The following is a 17,606-nucleotide window of genomic DNA, read 5'->3' as shown; positions in this document are numbered from 1 at the left end:
ACTGTTACATCTTCTTGTCAGATTAATCCCTTTATAAGTATATAATGACCATGTTTGTCCTTCATAACTGTATAGCATCTTAGCTCTCTTTTGATTATCAACCTACATGGTATATTTTTCCCATCCTTTCATCCTACTCATGAATTTTATACTTTTTTATCCATTCTTCCTATCTCTGTGTTTTTACTGGAGAGTTTAATCCTTTTACATTTAAAGTCACCACTGATAATGCCATAAGAGCATTTCCTCTGTCACCCCCATTGCCACTGTCATGGTTCATTTCCTGTCATCTCTCACCTGCTCTGTGGGAATAGCTAATTTGCTGCTCTCTCCTGTCCTTCACCTCATGATCAGAGTGATCTAAAACCTTTGTGGCTCACTAGTACCTATGGAATAATGCCTAAGCGCTTTAGTACTATTTTTCTTTTTCTTTTTTTTTTTTACGGCGAGCTCTCTTAAAGCCAAAATTGGAAAACTGGCTTTCTAGTTTTCAAAGCCAGAAACTGAATTATTTCAGTAGACTTGGATTTGGGTGGGCCTCTGCTTCCCCCTTCTGGTCTTTGGTTGCTACAGATGGCAGCTTCTGGTAATTAACCTTTTTGACTGGCCTTAACCCTTCTGAGTCAAACTCCTTATGCTGATTGGTTTGCTGTGGATCATATCTTGTCATACATTTAGATATTTCACAGCCTGAATAGTGCTTGTCTAATTACACCTGTCTCCTGAGTGCAGCTTCATTTTATTAGGTCCTTTTGGCTGATTTTGTGGGAAGAAGGGTAACTTAGGGAGTTGAGGAAACATAGGTAACTTTAGGAAAAAAAAATTTTTTTTAATTCATTTTATTGAGATGTATTCACATACCATGCAGTCATACAAAACAAAGCGTACGTTTGATTGTTCACAGTACCATTACGTAGTTGTGCATTCATCACCTCAGTCAATCCAATACCTTCATTACCACAAACACAAAAATAACAAGAATAATAATTAAAGTGAAAAAGAGCAATTACAGTAAAAAAGAACACTGGGTGCCTTTGTTTGCTTGTTTGTTTCTTCCCCCATTTTTCTACTCATCCATCCATAAACTAGACAAAGGGGAGTGTGGTCCATATGGCTTTCCCAATCACATTGTCACCCCTCATAAGCTACATTTTTATACAATCATCTTCAAGATTCAAGGGTTCTGGGTTGTAGTTCAATAGTTTCAGGTATTTACTGCTGGCTATTCCAATACATTAGAACCTAAAAAGGGTTGTCTATATTGTGCACAAGAGTGCCCACCGGAGTGACCTCTTGGCTCCTTTTGAAATCCCTCTGCCACTGTAGCTTATTTCACTTCTTTTCACATGCCCCTTTTGGTCAAGAAGATGTTCTCCATCCCATCGTGCCGGGTCTACATTCCTTCCAGGAGTCATATTCCATGTTGCCAGGGAGATTCACTCCTCTCTGGGTGTTAGATCCCATGTATGCAGGAGGGCAGTGATTTCACCTGCCTAGTTGGCTTAGCTAGAGAGAGAGGGCCACATCTGAGCAACAAAGAGGTATTCGGGAGGAGGCTCTTAAGCACAATTATAGGGAGGCCTAGCCTCTCCTTTGTAGCAACAGTCTTCTGAAGGGGAAGTCCTGTGGTAGAGGGCTCAACCCATCAAACCACCAGTCCCCTATGTCTGTAAGCACATCAGCAACCATCGAGGTGGGGAAGCCCAATACCCCTGCATTTTCCACCATCTCCTCAAGGGGTCTGCGCATATTTTTTTCATTGTTTTTTTTTTTTTATTAACTCTTTTTTTTAAAGTCTATTATATAAAGAAAAATTTTTTAAAAACATACAATAAAAAAACATTTCCAAGAAACCATAACAAGGGAGTAAGAAAAAGACAGCTAACCTAATAAGTACTTTACTTCCAACATGTTCCTACTCTACCCCAAGAAAGTAGCCTAATATAGCAACATTTCTGTCTACTATACCCATCAGAAATTAACAGACCATAGTCATTCCTGGGCATTCCCAGAACATTAAATTTACCCACAATAGCTTATCTGTTCTTATTGGGTTATCATTCCCCATTCATTCCTTAATTGCTTTCTGTCACTAGTTCCCCTACATTCTACATTATAAACCATTTGTTTTACATTTTTCAGTCTTCACATTAGTGGTAGCATATAATATTTCTCTTTTTGTGCCTGGCTTATTTCACTTAGCATTATGTCTTCAGGGTTCATCTATGTTGTCATACGTTTCACGGCACCGTTCTTCTTACTGCTGTGTAGTATTCCATCATGTGTATATACCACGTGTTATTTATCCATTCATCTGTTGAAGGACGTTTGGGTTGTTTCCATTTCTTGGCAATTGTGAATAATGCTGCTATGAACATTGGCGTGCAGATACCTGTTCGCGTCACTGCTTTCAGATCTTCCAGGTGTATACCGAGAAGTGCAATCGCTGGATCGAAGGGTAACTCTGTATCTAGTTTTCTAAGGAACTGCCAGACTGACTTCCGGAATGGCTGAACTATTATACAGTCCCACTAACAATGAATAAGAGTTCCAGTTTCCTCTCCAGCATTTGTAGTTTCCAGTTTGTTTAATAGCCGCCATTCCAATTGGTGTGAGATGGTATCTCATTGTGGTCTTAATTTGCATTTCTCTAATAGCTAGCGAAACTGAACATTTTTTCATGTTTCTTGGCCATTTGTATTTCCTCTTCAGAGAACTGTCTTTTCATATCTTTTGCCCATTTTATAATTGGGCTGTCTGTACTGTTGTCATTGAGTTGTAGGATTTCTTTATATATGCAAGATGTCAGTCTTTTGTCAGATACATGGTTTCCAGAAGTTTTTTTTCCCATTGAGTTGGCTGCCTCTTCACCTTTTTGACAAATTCCTTTGAGGTGCAGAAACTTCTAAGCTTGAGGAGTTCCCATTGATCTATTTTTTCTTTTGTTGCTTGTGCTTTGGGTATAAAGTCTAGGAAGTGGCTGCCTTATACAAGGTCTTGAAGAAGTCTCCCTACGTTATCTTCTAGGAGTTTTATGGTGCTGCCTTTTATATTGAGATCTTTGATCCACTTTGAGTTAATTTTTATTTAGGGTGTGAGGTAGGGGTCCTCTTTCATTGTTTTGGATATGGATATCCAATTCTCCCAGCCCCATTTGTTGAAAAGACTGTTATGTCCCAGTTCAGTGGCTTTGGGGGCCTTATCAAAGATCATTCGGCCATAGATCTTCTTTTTCCTTTTTTTCATGGCCTGCTTTCCTCTAATTTTATTCCCCTTTTCTCTCTGGTTATATACCTATTGAGAAAAATGTTGGAATTACTGCTGCTGTGAAACATTTAAATATTATTGATTGAACTATATTGAGCACATGACATATGCTAGACCTCTTTGCCAGGTTCAATAAGAATTAGTCCTTGACTTCAAGGAGTTCAGTGTGTATTGGTTTAACAAGTGGAGTAAATAAATAACTTCAAGGCAGAATGATTAATGCTCTGTTACAATACAGAGGAGAGGCCACTAACTTGGCAGTAGTGGCTAGTGTGGGGGTACAGTCAGGAGACTTGGCAGTGGATGCAGTAGCAGAATGGAGGAAGGCCATTCTCTACCCAACATCCTCTTTTGCAGGGCCCAAAACTGTTTAGTAGCATTTTTTTCTATGGTAGTTTTTCCTGTGATATTTTCTCTCCATGTGAATGGCTCTTCAAGTCAAATCTTTATCTGTACTTCTTAACTCATTTAACATTTAAAACTTAACCCTTCAACATTTAAAAACAGGGGTTGCCCCTTCTTCCATTTTTGTGCATTCTCCATCAGTCAACATTTGTCCTTCATTAAATTGAAGACCTGCTGTGAGTCCAGTGCTCTGCTGGGCATCAGTGATATACAAATAAAGCAAAAATGGGACCTGCCCTTGAGGTGCTTTTGGTTTAATAAATGTTAACAGGAAACAGACATTTAATAAGTGCAAGATGTTGCAATAGAAATGTATAGAGGAACAAAAAAGAAAGCCTCATAGCCACCCTTTGTAAAAAGGGCCTTAAGATAAACATTATTTAGTTATTCCTTGATGTCTAGAAGAGCAAACTGAATCACAAAACAAAACAAATTTACTATTCTATTTGGCAGACTATTATCTAGCACCTATATAAAATTTATGTTTATTGCTTTTGTAGTGTGCTTGAACATGTATTTCCGGCAGCAGCACCCTTTAAATTCACAGTGTTTGCAGATGGTTTTCATAAAAGTAGATTCTGAGTTTCAGCATGAGAGATTGCATATGTATGTCCTAAGCTTATAGTTGTTTTTCCTTAGTTGTAAATAATGAAAAGAATTCATGAGTTCTTGTGTTTGAGACAATACCAAAAGAGGAATTTTTAGCACTCTTTTAGTAAGTTGTTGTATTTACTTTTATTTTCTAGAGGATTTGTCCCCAAATAACTGCAACATCAGCTACCAGCTGAGCTGTATGTTTTATTAAATAGCTTTAAGGTGGAATTTAATGTATTAAATCAGTTGAATCATTGAAAGTAATTTGTGGTAACTTGCTTAATTCGATCATCCGGTCCCTTGCTATTATCAGTTGCATGTTAGTCTAATATCAGAACTTCCCCCTGATGCATTGAATCCTGATTGAAAATCAGAAATGTATATGGGCACCACTTCCATTCTTAATGGCGAGTGGCTGGGAAAGTGAGGATTCAAACTTATTTTTGTTATTTGGCCATTAAGCATTAGAATTAATAAATTAGGACTATGGTGGTTTGAGATGAGATTTCTGTATATTTAAGGCAGAATTAATTTAAAAATTGATCTTGGAGTACCTATTATGTACTAACCATTGTTCTAGGTGCTTGGGATATATCAATGAACAAAGATCCCATAAGGTGGCAGTCTGCCTATATGAAAAACAGCAAGGTGGCTAGGTAAAGTGGCTGGTGAAGAGTAAGCACAGGGGGAAAGGTAGGAGATGAAGTTAGAGGTAGCAGGGACTAGATCTTTTCATATATACCTCACTGCACACACTACCCCACTCCCACCCCACCCATACATTTTTGAATGTAGATCCATAGGGATTTCATCTGGGGAGTCCAGGATGGGTCCCAAGTTTTCTGGCATGAGCATGTGGAAGGGTGGAGTTGCCATTAGCTGAGATGGGGAAGTAGGAAAGTCTTAGGGTGGGGGTAGGGGCTTGGGGAGGAGAGGGGTAGGTCAAGAGTTCACTTTTGAACATGTTGTTTGTTATACCTGTTAGTCATCCAAGAAGAGATATTGAGTAGGCAGTTTGATATATGAATGTAGAGTTCAGAAGAGATTTTTAGCCAGCTATTGGAGATTTGGAGGTTAGAGGCATAAAAATGCTTTTTAAAGACAATGAATGTATATACAGAAGAGAACTGTGGCACTCCAGTGTTAAGAGGGTGGAAAAAAAACTGGAGGAACCATTACAGGATGTTGGAAAAGCACAGCCAGAGAGGTAGGAAGAAACCCAGGAGAAGTGCTGCCCTGGAAACCAAGTGAAAACAATGTGTCAGGGTGGTGGGGGAGATCAGCTCTGATAGGAATAGGAATACTCAACCTATTCCTGTGAAATAGATTGAGTAGCTTGAGGGCTGAGAATTGACCACTGGGTTTAGGAGTAAGGAGGTCATTGACAGCCCTGACCAGAATAATTTCATTGTAGGGGTTGGGGTAAAAACCTTATTAATGTGGGAAACAAGCACTATTCCTAAAAAGGAATAAATGCTCACCCGATTGTGGAGAAGAAATGAATTTACTCACGGTCTTGCAAGAACGGGCGCCCAACCAAAATGTGGGGGTTGGCGCACAGAACAATAGACCCAGCAGTATTCATTCCCTACACCTAACCTCAAGTCCCTCCCCTGTTTCTCCATTGGCTGGATACTTCAGAGGTTACATTCTATTTGACAAGCCTAACTAGCCTGCCCAAATTGGAAACATTTGAAAGAAAGTCTCCTGTGCAAACTTGGAACATTTGAAACAAGTCTCCACCCCTCTTTCCTTTGTTCTTGAGCTGCAGAGCCAGTCTGAGCTACTTTGGTAACAACTTATGAAGCCGTTTAAGGAAACTCTACCCCGAGTCTCCACCTTGCAAGGACAGTAGATAGTGGGCAGATAAGCAGGGGGACTAACTGTGGATAGTGGGCGGATAAGCAGGGGGACTGACTGTGGATTACAGTTTGTCTTTTTAACCTTCTGCCAATTCCTTAACTGCCCCCACCCTGTGTGAAAGCTAAACTTAATCTAATTCCCACATTAAGGTGAAAGTAATAGAAAATGGGGGATTCCGCTAGTCATCCTTAGATGAAAATTTTTAGCCTTAACTGTATATATTAGAAGATTGGCTGAAAACCAGTGAGTTATGCATCCATCTCAAGAGTAGTAAATTTAGCTCAAATAAAGTAGATGGAAAAAATGAATAAATATAGGGGCAGAAATTAATGAATTAGGAAAAATCTGTGTAATAGAAGAACAAGAAAGCCAAAAGTCAGTTCTTTGAAACGATACTTAATGAGACTGAAAAAAGACACACAGATAATATCAGGAAAAAAAAAGGAACATTACTCTGATCTTCTACATATTTTAAAGACCATAAGATATTATTAACATGATAGCCATAAATTTCAAAATTTAGGTAAAATAAGACAAATTACTAGAAAAATGCACTTTCCCCAAAAAGACACAGTAAAGGACAAGAAATCTGAATAGTCCCATAACTACTAAAGAAATTTAATTCCAGGTTCAGTTGTCTAACCAGCAAATTCTACCAAATATTTAAAGAAGTAATAACACCAGTCTTACAGAAAATCTTCCAGATAATAGAAAAAGAGACAAAACCCCTTAATTCATTTTTTGAGGCTAGCAAAATCTTGATACCAGAACTTCAGCATTACAAAAATGGAAAATTATAGCTAATCTCACTCAAGATCACAGATATAAAATCCTAAACAAAATATTAGCAAGTCAAATCCACCTATATATAAAAAGAGTAATATAGTAAGACCAAAATGAGTTTATTAGGAATGTAAAATTGGTTTAACATGCAGAAACCAAAGTAATTCACACATTAACAGAAATAGAGAACCCCCTTAATTTGCTAAAGGGATCTACAAAAAATTTAATGCAGACATCATAAGTCAGTGCAATTTTGAAATTTTTCAGTTGAAGTTGGGAATAAGACAAGGATGCTGCTGTCACCATGTCTGTTTAGCACTTTACTGGTGGTCTTAGCCCATGCAGTAAGACAAGAAAAAGAAAATGAATATATGTTGGAATAAAAGAAATGGAACATGTTCCCCAACAGGATTGTGTGGATAGAAAATTCAAAAGGATTTAGATACAATATTAGAATTAATAATTGGATTATATTAAAAACCTGGAATAAAGCTTAGAACAAAAATAGCAAGAACTCTACAGAAAACTATGAAACATCATTGAAAAAAATTATTGAAATTAAAGTTAAAAATTTTTTAAAGGTAAATAGAATGCATCCTATTCTGCTCATAGGTTGGAATATTCAGTATTCTGAATATTTCAGCGCAATCCCTAATTCTTTCGATCTTTAGATCCAACACAACCCCAAACAAAAGAACCAGAGGGTTGTTTTTTTTCTTCTGCGTTTTCTATGAAAATTCAAAGAATCAGGGAGAAACCCTAGATACTTTTCAAGAGGGTGTGGTGGAGGTGGGGAGTCAGAGGACTTCCTCTGCCAGATTGAAAAAGTCTTCTAAAGCTACAGTGATTAGGATGGTGTGGTATCAGCACAAGGATAAAGTGACCAGTGACATAGATTAGTGAACCCAGAAATCAACCTATGCATATAAGGACACTTGGTTTTTAACACAGGAGCACTGAACAAATAGTATTTTCAACATATGCTGTGTCAACTGGACGTCCATATGGGAAAAAAAAGGGAAACAATCCTTACCTCACCAAAAACAAAAATCAATTCCAGGTGATTTTTAGATCTAAATGTGAAGGGAAAATAAAATTTACAATAGGCCGAATTTGTTGCTTGGTGATCAGTTTCATGAGTTCTAAAACTGTATGCAGTTTCTGTATAGGGGGGACATGCCTGAACTAAGTTCTTTAATGGTTGCTATTATTGACATGTACTATGATGACTGGACATGAGGATAAACCTGGTGACAATCCTAAGACGCCTTTGAAGGAATATTTTCCTATTTAATAAACAGTGTATTGCTATATTTTCATTTTGAAGTGAGGGACTTTAATGACTTGGACACTTCAGGAAGAACTGTTTTTAGTAGTCTTTCACAGTTTTCACTCCTGTTTTGAAAACCAGTTTTATAGGAGAGTCTCGGAGTAAGAATTCTCAAAAAGCTACTGATACAAGCCACACATGGCTATTTAAAGTGCTCCTGGTCAATTCATTAGTTGCACTATTCACATTACAAGTGTTCATTAGCCACATGTAGCTAGTGGCTACCTTTTGGGTGGTGCAGATATAGAACATTTCTATCATTGCAGAAAGTTCTATTGGACAGTGCTCCAGTAAGGCTTCTCGTTTTTGTAGACAGACCCAAATATAATTTTAGCTGGACTGAACTTAAAACAACTGCTCCATTATAATTTAACCCCTGCCACATTATGTGGTCAAAAGTGACCTACCCTATTGCTTCTCTTCTCTTCAGGTGTTTACTAGGCAGAGTACCAGATATTGTCCATTAAGAAAATCAATTAGAGATTTGATTTGCAGCACAAATTTTAAATCTATCAAACCAGGAGTTTGTGGCAGAATTGTTTATACCTAGATAGACTTCCTGCACTAAGTCCCCAGAGCCCAGTTAGCTAAGATCTTAATGATTTGAGAAGGGGTTCCCAAGGAGTTTGTTCCACTTAAAAAAAAAGTCCAGGGGGATTCACGTAAGCTTATGGGTGAGGAACCCTGGAGAACTGTAACAAATTTTTGCTGCTGAGATTCAGTACTTCAGGGATCTCTTATGATCAGATACCTCCCCGATGGTGATTGCCCTCCCCTTTGACAATTTTCTTCTCCTTTCTCGCTTATCACATAACCCATATCCAAGCACAAAGGGGAAACTATTTCCAGGTGTCTGTAATATATAAGGAAACTTGTTATGGCTGTGATTCTGATGGAAGATTTGTAATGCTGTATGAATCCACAGCTTTAGAAGGGGAATTGTGAGGGATCCAGAGGAGTAGTGAGGAAGCCAAAATGGATTATGTTGGATGTACCTAAAGGAGTGGGTTGGGATTTTTGGTTGTCTACTGTGGAATTAAAAAACAAAACAAAACAAAAAAAACCCTAAAGATTTAGATGTAATCATCTCCAAACTGGCTTCTTTGGGAGACTGGGAGAGGCAGCAAGATAACTGGACTTCTTAATGGAGGTGTGGGGCTGGAGGAGGGCATGTGTTCATAGGGGGCTATCTCATTCTAGCTTCCCTTTATCCTGGAATCATAAAAGCCTATGATGTTATTGCTGGAACTCAGGCACTAGGCTTGGGCCCTGGGGTTACAGAGTCAAAACACTCACAGTGCTTTGAGCTGTGAGACAAATGTACACAAATACTTAGCATTAGTATTATTAATACATAGAATGTACAAGGTTCAGAGGGTCCTGAAACACCATTTTAATCTGATACCCTCATTTTCTTTCCGAACAATGGAGGCCCAGAAAGGAAAGGACACTAGTTTTAGTAATGATAAAAGAACTTAGAATCTGTGTGTTCTGACTGGCTCTAGATGTTTTTGCTCTACCATCCTAAGCAAGTGTCACATATGACACGTAAGATGCCTTGTAGGCATCATCTAATTCCTATCTGCTTTTTAAAAAACCCACCTCTTCCATGATGCCTCCTTGACTGCCCTCTCTCCTTTTCATCCATACCATATAACCATCTTTCCCTTCTATTTATTGTGCTTGTATGGAAGGACATAACTTCCTGGGATCTTGAACGCGATCAGGACAGGAACCAGGCCGTCTTCAGTCTTCTTCCTTATTTCCTTTTCCATCCCTAGCAAACTGAATAACTCTAAGGGTTTTACATTGTTAAGCCTTAGAACCGGACACCTTGGTTGGGTTCAGACCTGCTTGGACTAATCCACCTCTCTCTAACAATGCCCACCTCTCAGGCAACACGAATACATATTATAGTGTGAGGATTAAGTAAGGTTAGTTACCGTTTGATTAATGAGTTTTGGAGGTAGGGGATACTGAGCAAACGATTTAGAAAGAGAGTTGTACGAATTAGGAAACCCGGCCTTGCTGGGACTGGGGGTGGACTGGGGCGGAGCTGCGCGGTGGTGGCGCTGCGCGACGGGCTATGTTGCCGGAACTAGTCTAGGTCGCGCGCCACTTTGCGCGCACCTTCCCCGCCCCCTGCCCCTGCGGGGTGGAAACAAAGGGGGCTCCGCACTTGCGGAGCCTAGCCGAGGGGGAAGGGGGTGGAGTGCTCTGGCGGACTGGCGCCGTGGGCTTGCTAGGTTTGTTCCGGTGGTGGGGGCGGGACGGGGTGGGCGAGGGGAGAGGGGGAAGGGGAAAGGAGAGGACCCAGAAACTAGAAGTGGGTAGGCCGCGTGCTTGTGCGTATTGCGGCCTAGCGCTGAGAGGCGTCGCGCGCGCAGCGAGGCGTAGTGCGCAGGTGCGCGGCGAGGCCAGGTCTGTGAACACCAAGGCGGGGGTGCGGTGGGGCGGGGCTCCTCGTGCAGCTGTGCGGGACTGAGGGGAGACCCGGGGCGGTTGGGGCGCGGGGCTGAAAGGATGCAGCCGCGGAGGCGTTAGCTGACTCTTTCAGGGCTGGTTGTGCAGCCATCGTTTCCCGGCGCGGCCCGTGTGATGGTGCCGCGAGGAGGGAAGCTCGTTGACAGCGCCTTAGTCGGAGGCTGGGTTCCTGGGGTGAGGAGGCCTGGGGACAGTGGATCTGGCGAGCTGGCCGGTGGCTGGGCGAGCAGTCACAATAGGAGGCGGCGGGCCAGCCGGGAGCCGCGGGAGCAGCCCGGCGGGGTGGAGCCTTCTCTCACAGGTACTGCTGGCTGTGGCCGTTGGTCCCTGTGTGAAGGTTGGACGGGTCACGGGCCGTTGGGAGCCTGGCGAAGGGAGGAGATTTGGTTGTTCAGCGCTCAGTGGAGCGCGGCCTGGGATCTCGGCGTTCTTTGTTCCTGGAGCGGCAGCGAGGAGTTGCAGCGACAGCCAGCGGGAGCCGCCAGCCCGCTGCCAACTAGTAGATGGCCTCGCTCTTTTGCTCCCTCCCTTTTTCCCGAGGCGCAGGTGAAATGATGTCACCCAAGAGAACCCGGAACCCCTTCAGAAGGGTCCTCGTTTGTGTCGCGGGTTTCTGGGCAGGCTGTCTTTTGTTTTTAGGAGATGGAAGTTCTTTAAGTGCCGAAGAATGAAGGAGGTTCGTTTTTGATTTGGGACTTTTTCAGGTTATTGAATGCCAAAGAAAATAAAAGTTTTTGTTAATGTGCATAGGACTTTTAAGGGACAGCACTTTTCTTTCTGCCGCGGGTGTGCTATATGCAATTATTCAGTAAATGTTGAGTATGCTGATTTTTTTTACCTTAAATAGAAGTGAATATATGTAATCATTGCTAACTTCATATAAATTGTCTTTTTGTTTCTGACTCTTAAGTGGTGGGCTTAATGTATGAAAACTTAAGTGTATTCAAGTCTCATACACAGTTGTGTTACCTCATTTAAAGTTACCTTGTTCTCAGGTACTACTGTCAGTGAACATTATTTGCCAAGCGGTGGTTATAACTAGCCTTAAATAACAAACAAGATGCCATTTACAAGGTTTTTATGAAATCAAAACTTTAAGGATCTAGAGATATTTGGAGTCAAAGTAAACTTGTTCCCATCTTGGAGGAAAACAGGCTTATTGAAGCAAAAGTACTTCTCTGAATATAAGTAACAATATAAAATGGAATTTAGGTTCCAGAAGGCAGGACACATTTGCAAGGAAAAGATTAAATCACTAACTGGATTTTTAACTGGGAAGTGCATCACTTCAGATAATCCTTTTCTTTAGTTCTTTCTGACTTTATAAATTTGCTGGTATTATGTACTTTGCTTTTTGAAAATCTGTTAAACCTTAGGAGGGGTTTAATTTTAAGTTGATTTCTTTAATTTCTGTAAGACGTATTTCCAAGAGAATTGGTTAATATGCTCTGCCACATACTAGCCATGTGGGCCTCAGGCCCTCATCTGTAGAACAGGAGAATCATTTCTATTGTCTCTTTGCCTGTGATGTCTTCTGTGATTCTAGAAGGTAGTTTGCATTTCTATATTTGTCCGAGTGTATGTTCCCATACTGTCTTTATAGCCAAATTAAGTTGGCAAGTAATTAATATGGGTATGTGAGAATTTACTACAGCTATCTGAGTTTTGAGGAAGATTGGACAGAGGGTGGCATAGTCAGGCATAACTGAAGTGCTGTCAGCATCATAATGTAGGGTGTAGATACATTGTCTTTCTGCTAACAGCATTGGACGAGGCTTTTAGTTAATGCATGTTATACAGTTAGTCTTAGTTTCTATTTGTGCTTTTTTTTTTTTTTTTACTTTTTTTTTTACTCTTTTTCTTGAGGCTGTAAGTGGGAAGTGATGGGTGAGACAGCCTAAAGATAAAAATTTCTGAAACAATTAGGTGCTTGATCAAAATGGAAAGATTATTTTACTACTTTCATTTTTCTTTAAACCAAAGAAGAATATTGTGTGTTTATCTTTTACTTCCAGTCTTCCATCTACTTCTGTTTCTACTCTCCTAATTTGTATGGTTTAGGCTGTTACCATCTTGCAATTTGGCTTACTAGAAAAACTGTTATTGATTAGTCATGTGATTGTTGCTGAGGGTTTAGTTAAACTTAATAAGTGCATGTATCAGGCATCAGTTTTCACTTCTGTGCTATTCTGGTTAACTTGGAGCGTACTCTCTTTTTCTCTCTAGTGAAAAATTGTAAACACAGATTTGAACCCTAAAGTTGTATTTCATTCATTCAGCACATATTTATTAAATACCTAATATGAGATTTTTAACTGGAAATCGAGCTAATGCTTCAACCTTGCATAGTAAATTACTGTAAGAGAGAAATTTAGAGTAAATAGATGAACATTCTCATTTTCCCCCCAACTTTTACATCTTTCCTGTTTCTTTTTTAAAGATCTTCCCACTTCTAACTAGTTTAGGGGGCCCTGTTACCCTCATTTAGTATCCGTTTAATTATTCTTCACTAGAACAAATTTCTCTGAAGGCAGGTACTGTCTTTTCCCCATTGTATTCATAGCATCTAGCACCTGGTAGACATACAGTTAAATATTTGAATGAATTGTAAGTTACTTAAAGAAACCCATAAACAGCTCGGTCACAACTTATCTTTTTAAACTATTATAAAACCTACAGTTACATACGTACTCGTTTTGTATTGCTTTGGATTGGCTGTGGTGTAGATGTTTTCAAAAGTCATGTAATTCTTCGAGATCGCATCTTGAAAAGGTACTTAAGAGCCTTACTGAGAAGTTACTAGTTTAAGTAAAATGAGGTTGGATATTTCCCTGACAGGTGAAAAATCCAGGCAAGTCAGGCTTGTGGAAAGGATAGAAAGGAAAATTTATTAAAAAGTGTGCAATTCTTATTTTTCCTAACCTTTATTCCCTCCTGCCTTCTCAGGGTGTGTAATGGATGTATTCCTTGCATGTGTCTTCCTTCCCCCTCCTTCACCTTAACTTGTGGGACTTTGGAGCAAAGGAGGGAGGGCCTTATGCTGTTTCACCAACCTTGATTCTATTCAGCTCCCAGAAAGACATGGGCCCAGATTTTTGTTTATTGTTTAACTCAAGAATGCAGATGGTAGTTTGTTTTAAAAATGGTTGCTCCAGAACTAGACAGTAATGGTTCTTTCCTGGTGGGTTGCATCAGTCCTTGAATGATTTCCCCTGTTACTGCCTATTAGCTTTTCAAATTTTTCTTTTTGGTAGAGAAGTAATTTTTTGATAATTGCATAATGGTAGTAGAATGTTTTTATCTCTTTTATTTCCTTTTTTTATTCTTGTGAATTGTTAAAGTTTAGAGAAGAGTGACAGATTTTGTCACAGGCCTCAAAGGGTAAATAAATGTATCTTGGAAGGTCACCACCATTCAGACTACGGCTTTCCTGGATCAGGTTCTCCCCCCCCCCCACCTTGTTTTTAAATCAATACAAAATTGATCAAAACCTTTATAGCCTGCATCATTATTAATCAAATTTATAAGAAACTTGTTACATAAACCAGAAAGGCAAGTTGTTCTATTATTTGATTATAGTTTGAAAGATTATTTCTTCAGCAAATAATTGAGTGCCTGCTGTGTCCTAGGTGCTAATGATGTTGTATTCATCATGACAAGGAGCGTGTGCATGCTTTCCTGAGATTAGGCTCAAGTTTGCTCAGGTTACCTCGTGGTTTGATGACCCATTGATTAATCTTTAGAGGGAGTTCCTAAAATTTTTCTTCCTAATACTCTTAGACAACTTTTATCTCGAATTTATAAGACTCCATGTATCATTATTTACATAATTGTTTTTCTCCTTAATATACATAGCATGAGTTTTTTCTTGCTGCTTTTTAATGGCAGCATAATAGTCCACCAAGCAAGTACGTCACAATTTTATTTAGCCAATTTTGCAAATACTTTTATTTATTAGACATATACGTACTTCCAGATTCCTTTTAAATTGTTGCAGTTACTGTGCTATGGTACACATATTTATACATTTAGCTTTTCTGATATTTTGCTTTATAGCCCGAGGAGAAATTCTCAGATTACGATACAGAATCAAAGAATAGATGTGTTAGTTTAAACTGTTGATGAAAATTGCCTAATTACTTTCTAAGTGATTAATATTTTCCATTATGGAAGCAGTGAGAATATTTGGATTATTGAATCATTTGGAAGTTTGACCTCTTCATTTGATAGGTACACAGATTTGGACCTAGAAGAATTAGGGAGTTGCTGGAGTCAACACTATGCACTTGACTCTTCATCTAGTGTTTTGTTTTTTTACCCCATATATTAGGCTATGATTTGAGTGCTGTTGACCAGTCAGTATGCTGCTAATAATGGTGAAAAATCTTCCTGGAGAGTAAGAAGATCATTTGATGGAAGGTTGCTTGGGCCCTTGAGCAGTTTATTTTTCAGAAAGTACGTGGAGGTTATGCACCTGCATAGCCTCCACCTCATCTTTATGAGAGAAACACGAATGAATGAAGAAGGAACTTGTCATCAGAAACAATTTTTGGAAGAAGCAAGTTTGGAAACAGTATCTGTGGTCCTAAGTCCTGTGTTGTTTTTGGCATAATAACTGATAAAAATGACTACAGTCTATAAGAAAAAGATTAGATTATTCCTAAGCCAGAGAAAGAGACAGAGAAAGGCCACATAAAACAAAAAGATGTCCTAAAATAGTAAAGTGCTTACGAGGTTAAACAGTTTTCTGTATAGTTTTGGAAAATAGTGCTTTCCTTAGTGATGCTAAGTAAATTAGTATTATTTGATATAAATAAACCTTAAAAATACGAAGTTTGGGAGTTGGAGATTTAATCCCGTTTCAGGAATATTTTCTTGGCAGGACTTTTTTTTTCTTTATTAGAGAAATTGTGGTTTTACAGAACAATCATGCATAAAAAACAAGATCCCTGTACACCACTTTATTGTTAACAACTTAAATTGGTATGAATATTTGTTAGAATTGATGTTAACACACTTTTATGATAATACTATTAACTGTAGTCCATGGTTTAACTTAGATTTCACTGTATAGTGTAGTTCTATGGAGGATTTTTATTTTTAATTTTTATTTTGTTACCAGATGTATAATCTAACATATCTCCATTTAATCACATTTGGATATATATTTCAGTGCTGTTAATTATGTTCATAGTACTATGCTACTTCACTACCATCCATTACTGAAACTTTACCATCATTTGAAGTAGCAACCCTGTACATTTTAAGCCTTAACTCCCTACTCCCTATTCCTGTTCTCTGGTAATCCATATTCTTAGGTTCTAACTCTGAGTTTGCTTATTCTAATTATTTCATATCAGTGAGATTATATGTGTCCTTTTGGGTCTGGCTTATTTCACTTAACATGATATCTTCATGGTTCATCCAAGTTGTTGCATGTATCAGAACTTCATAGCTTTTTATGGCTGAATAAATATTCCGTTATATTGTGTATACCACATTATGTTTAAAATTCGTTTGATGGACACTTGGGTTGCTTTCATCTTTTGGCAGGTGTGAATAATGAACATCGTTGCACACTGTGAACATCGGTGTGCAAATATATGTTTGAGTCCTTGCTTCCAATTCTTTTGGGTACGTACCTAGAAGTATGGTTGCCAGGTCATATGGTAATTCTATACATAGCTTTCTGAAGAATTGCCAAACTGTCTTCCACAGTGGCTGCACCATTTTACATTGCTACCAACAATGAATGAGTGTTCTTATTTTTTCACAACCTCTCCAATACTTGTTTTCCTTTTTTTTTTTAAATAGTAGTCATTCTCATGGGTATGAAGTGGTACCTCATTGTGGTTTTGATTTACATTTCCCTAATAGCTAATGGTGTTAAGCATTTTTTCATGTACTTTCTGGCCATGTGTGTATTTTGCCCATTTCTTAACTGGGCTGTTTGTCTTTTACTTGTTAAACTGAAGGATTTCTTTATAGTAAAACCTTTACCAGATGTGTGGTTTCCAAATATTTTCTCCTATCATATAGGTTGTCATTTTACTTTCAAGATAAAGTCTTTCAAGGCACAAAAGTTTTGTGAGGTACCATTTATCAGTTTTTGTTTTCTTTTTGTTGTTCATACGTTTGCTGTAAAGTCTAAGAAAAGAAACCATTGCCTAACACAGTATGCTTCTCTATGTTTTCTTCTAGGATTTTGATAATTCTGGCTCTTATATTTGGATCTTTGATCCATTTTGAGTTGATTTTTGTATAAGATGTGAGGTAGAGGTCCTTTTTTATTTTGCAAGTGGAGATCCAGTTTTCCCAGCAGCATTTATCGAAGAGATTTTTCTTTCCCAGTTGAGTGGTCTTTGCCCCCTTGTCACATATCAGTTAGCCATAGATATGAAGGTTAATTTCTGATCTCTTAATTGTATTTTTTTAGTCTATATGTCCTTTGCGAGTAGCAAGCTGTTTTGATTACTGTGGCTTTGTAATAAAGTTTTATGATTGGGAAGTATGAGTCCTCGTATCTTATTTTTCAAGGTGGCATTAGCTGTTTGGTGCCCTTACACTTCTAAATAAATTTGATGATTGGCTCTATCATTTCTGCAAAGAAGGTTTTTGGAATTTTGATTGGGATTGTGTTGAATCTGTGAATTGCTTTGGGTAGGATTGACATCTTAATATTTTGTTCTCCAGTCCATGAACATGGAATGTCCTTCCACTTAATTAGGTTGTTTTTTTATTTCTTTTGGCAATATTTTGTGGTTTTGTCTGTACAGGTGATTTACATCCTTGATTAGTTTTGTCCCTTGATATTTGATTGCTTTTTTTAATGCAGTTTTATTGAGATTGTTCCCATACCATCCATTCATCCAAAGTGCAC

At 38.7% G+C, this 17,606-nt stretch overlaps 1 protein-coding gene across 10 annotated transcripts in view; it reads left to right on the top strand.

Moving 5' to 3' along the window:
* RNF38 (ring finger protein 38) overlaps positions 1–17,606 on the top strand; it is a 175,869-nt gene that overhangs the window by 86,144 nt on the left and 72,119 nt on the right. Inside the window, exon 1 of one of the 10 annotated variants that reach the window (XM_037851071.1) lies at positions 10,373–10,488. The exons of 4 other annotated variants lie outside the window; for them this stretch is intronic. Coding sequence is in view for 1 of the 6 variants with exons in the window: in XM_037851068.1 (XP_037706996.1) it covers positions 11,394–11,402 (9 nt within the window). In the remaining 5 variants the exon portion in view is untranslated. Of the gene's footprint in view, positions 1–10,372; positions 10,489–10,763; positions 11,028–11,203; positions 11,403–17,606 lie in introns of those variants that run through there. 5 more of the 10 variants (XM_037851072.1, XM_037851069.1, XM_037851070.1 and 2 more) reach the window with 5 other exon arrangements.

This window comes from Choloepus didactylus, chromosome 10 (assembly GCF_015220235.1).
Source record: "Choloepus didactylus isolate mChoDid1 chromosome 10, mChoDid1.pri, whole genome shotgun sequence".
In the NCBI taxonomy this organism is placed as follows: Eukaryota; Metazoa; Chordata; class Mammalia; order Pilosa; family Megalonychidae; genus Choloepus; species Choloepus didactylus.
This window is presented reverse-complemented; position numbering and strand designations above follow the sequence as displayed.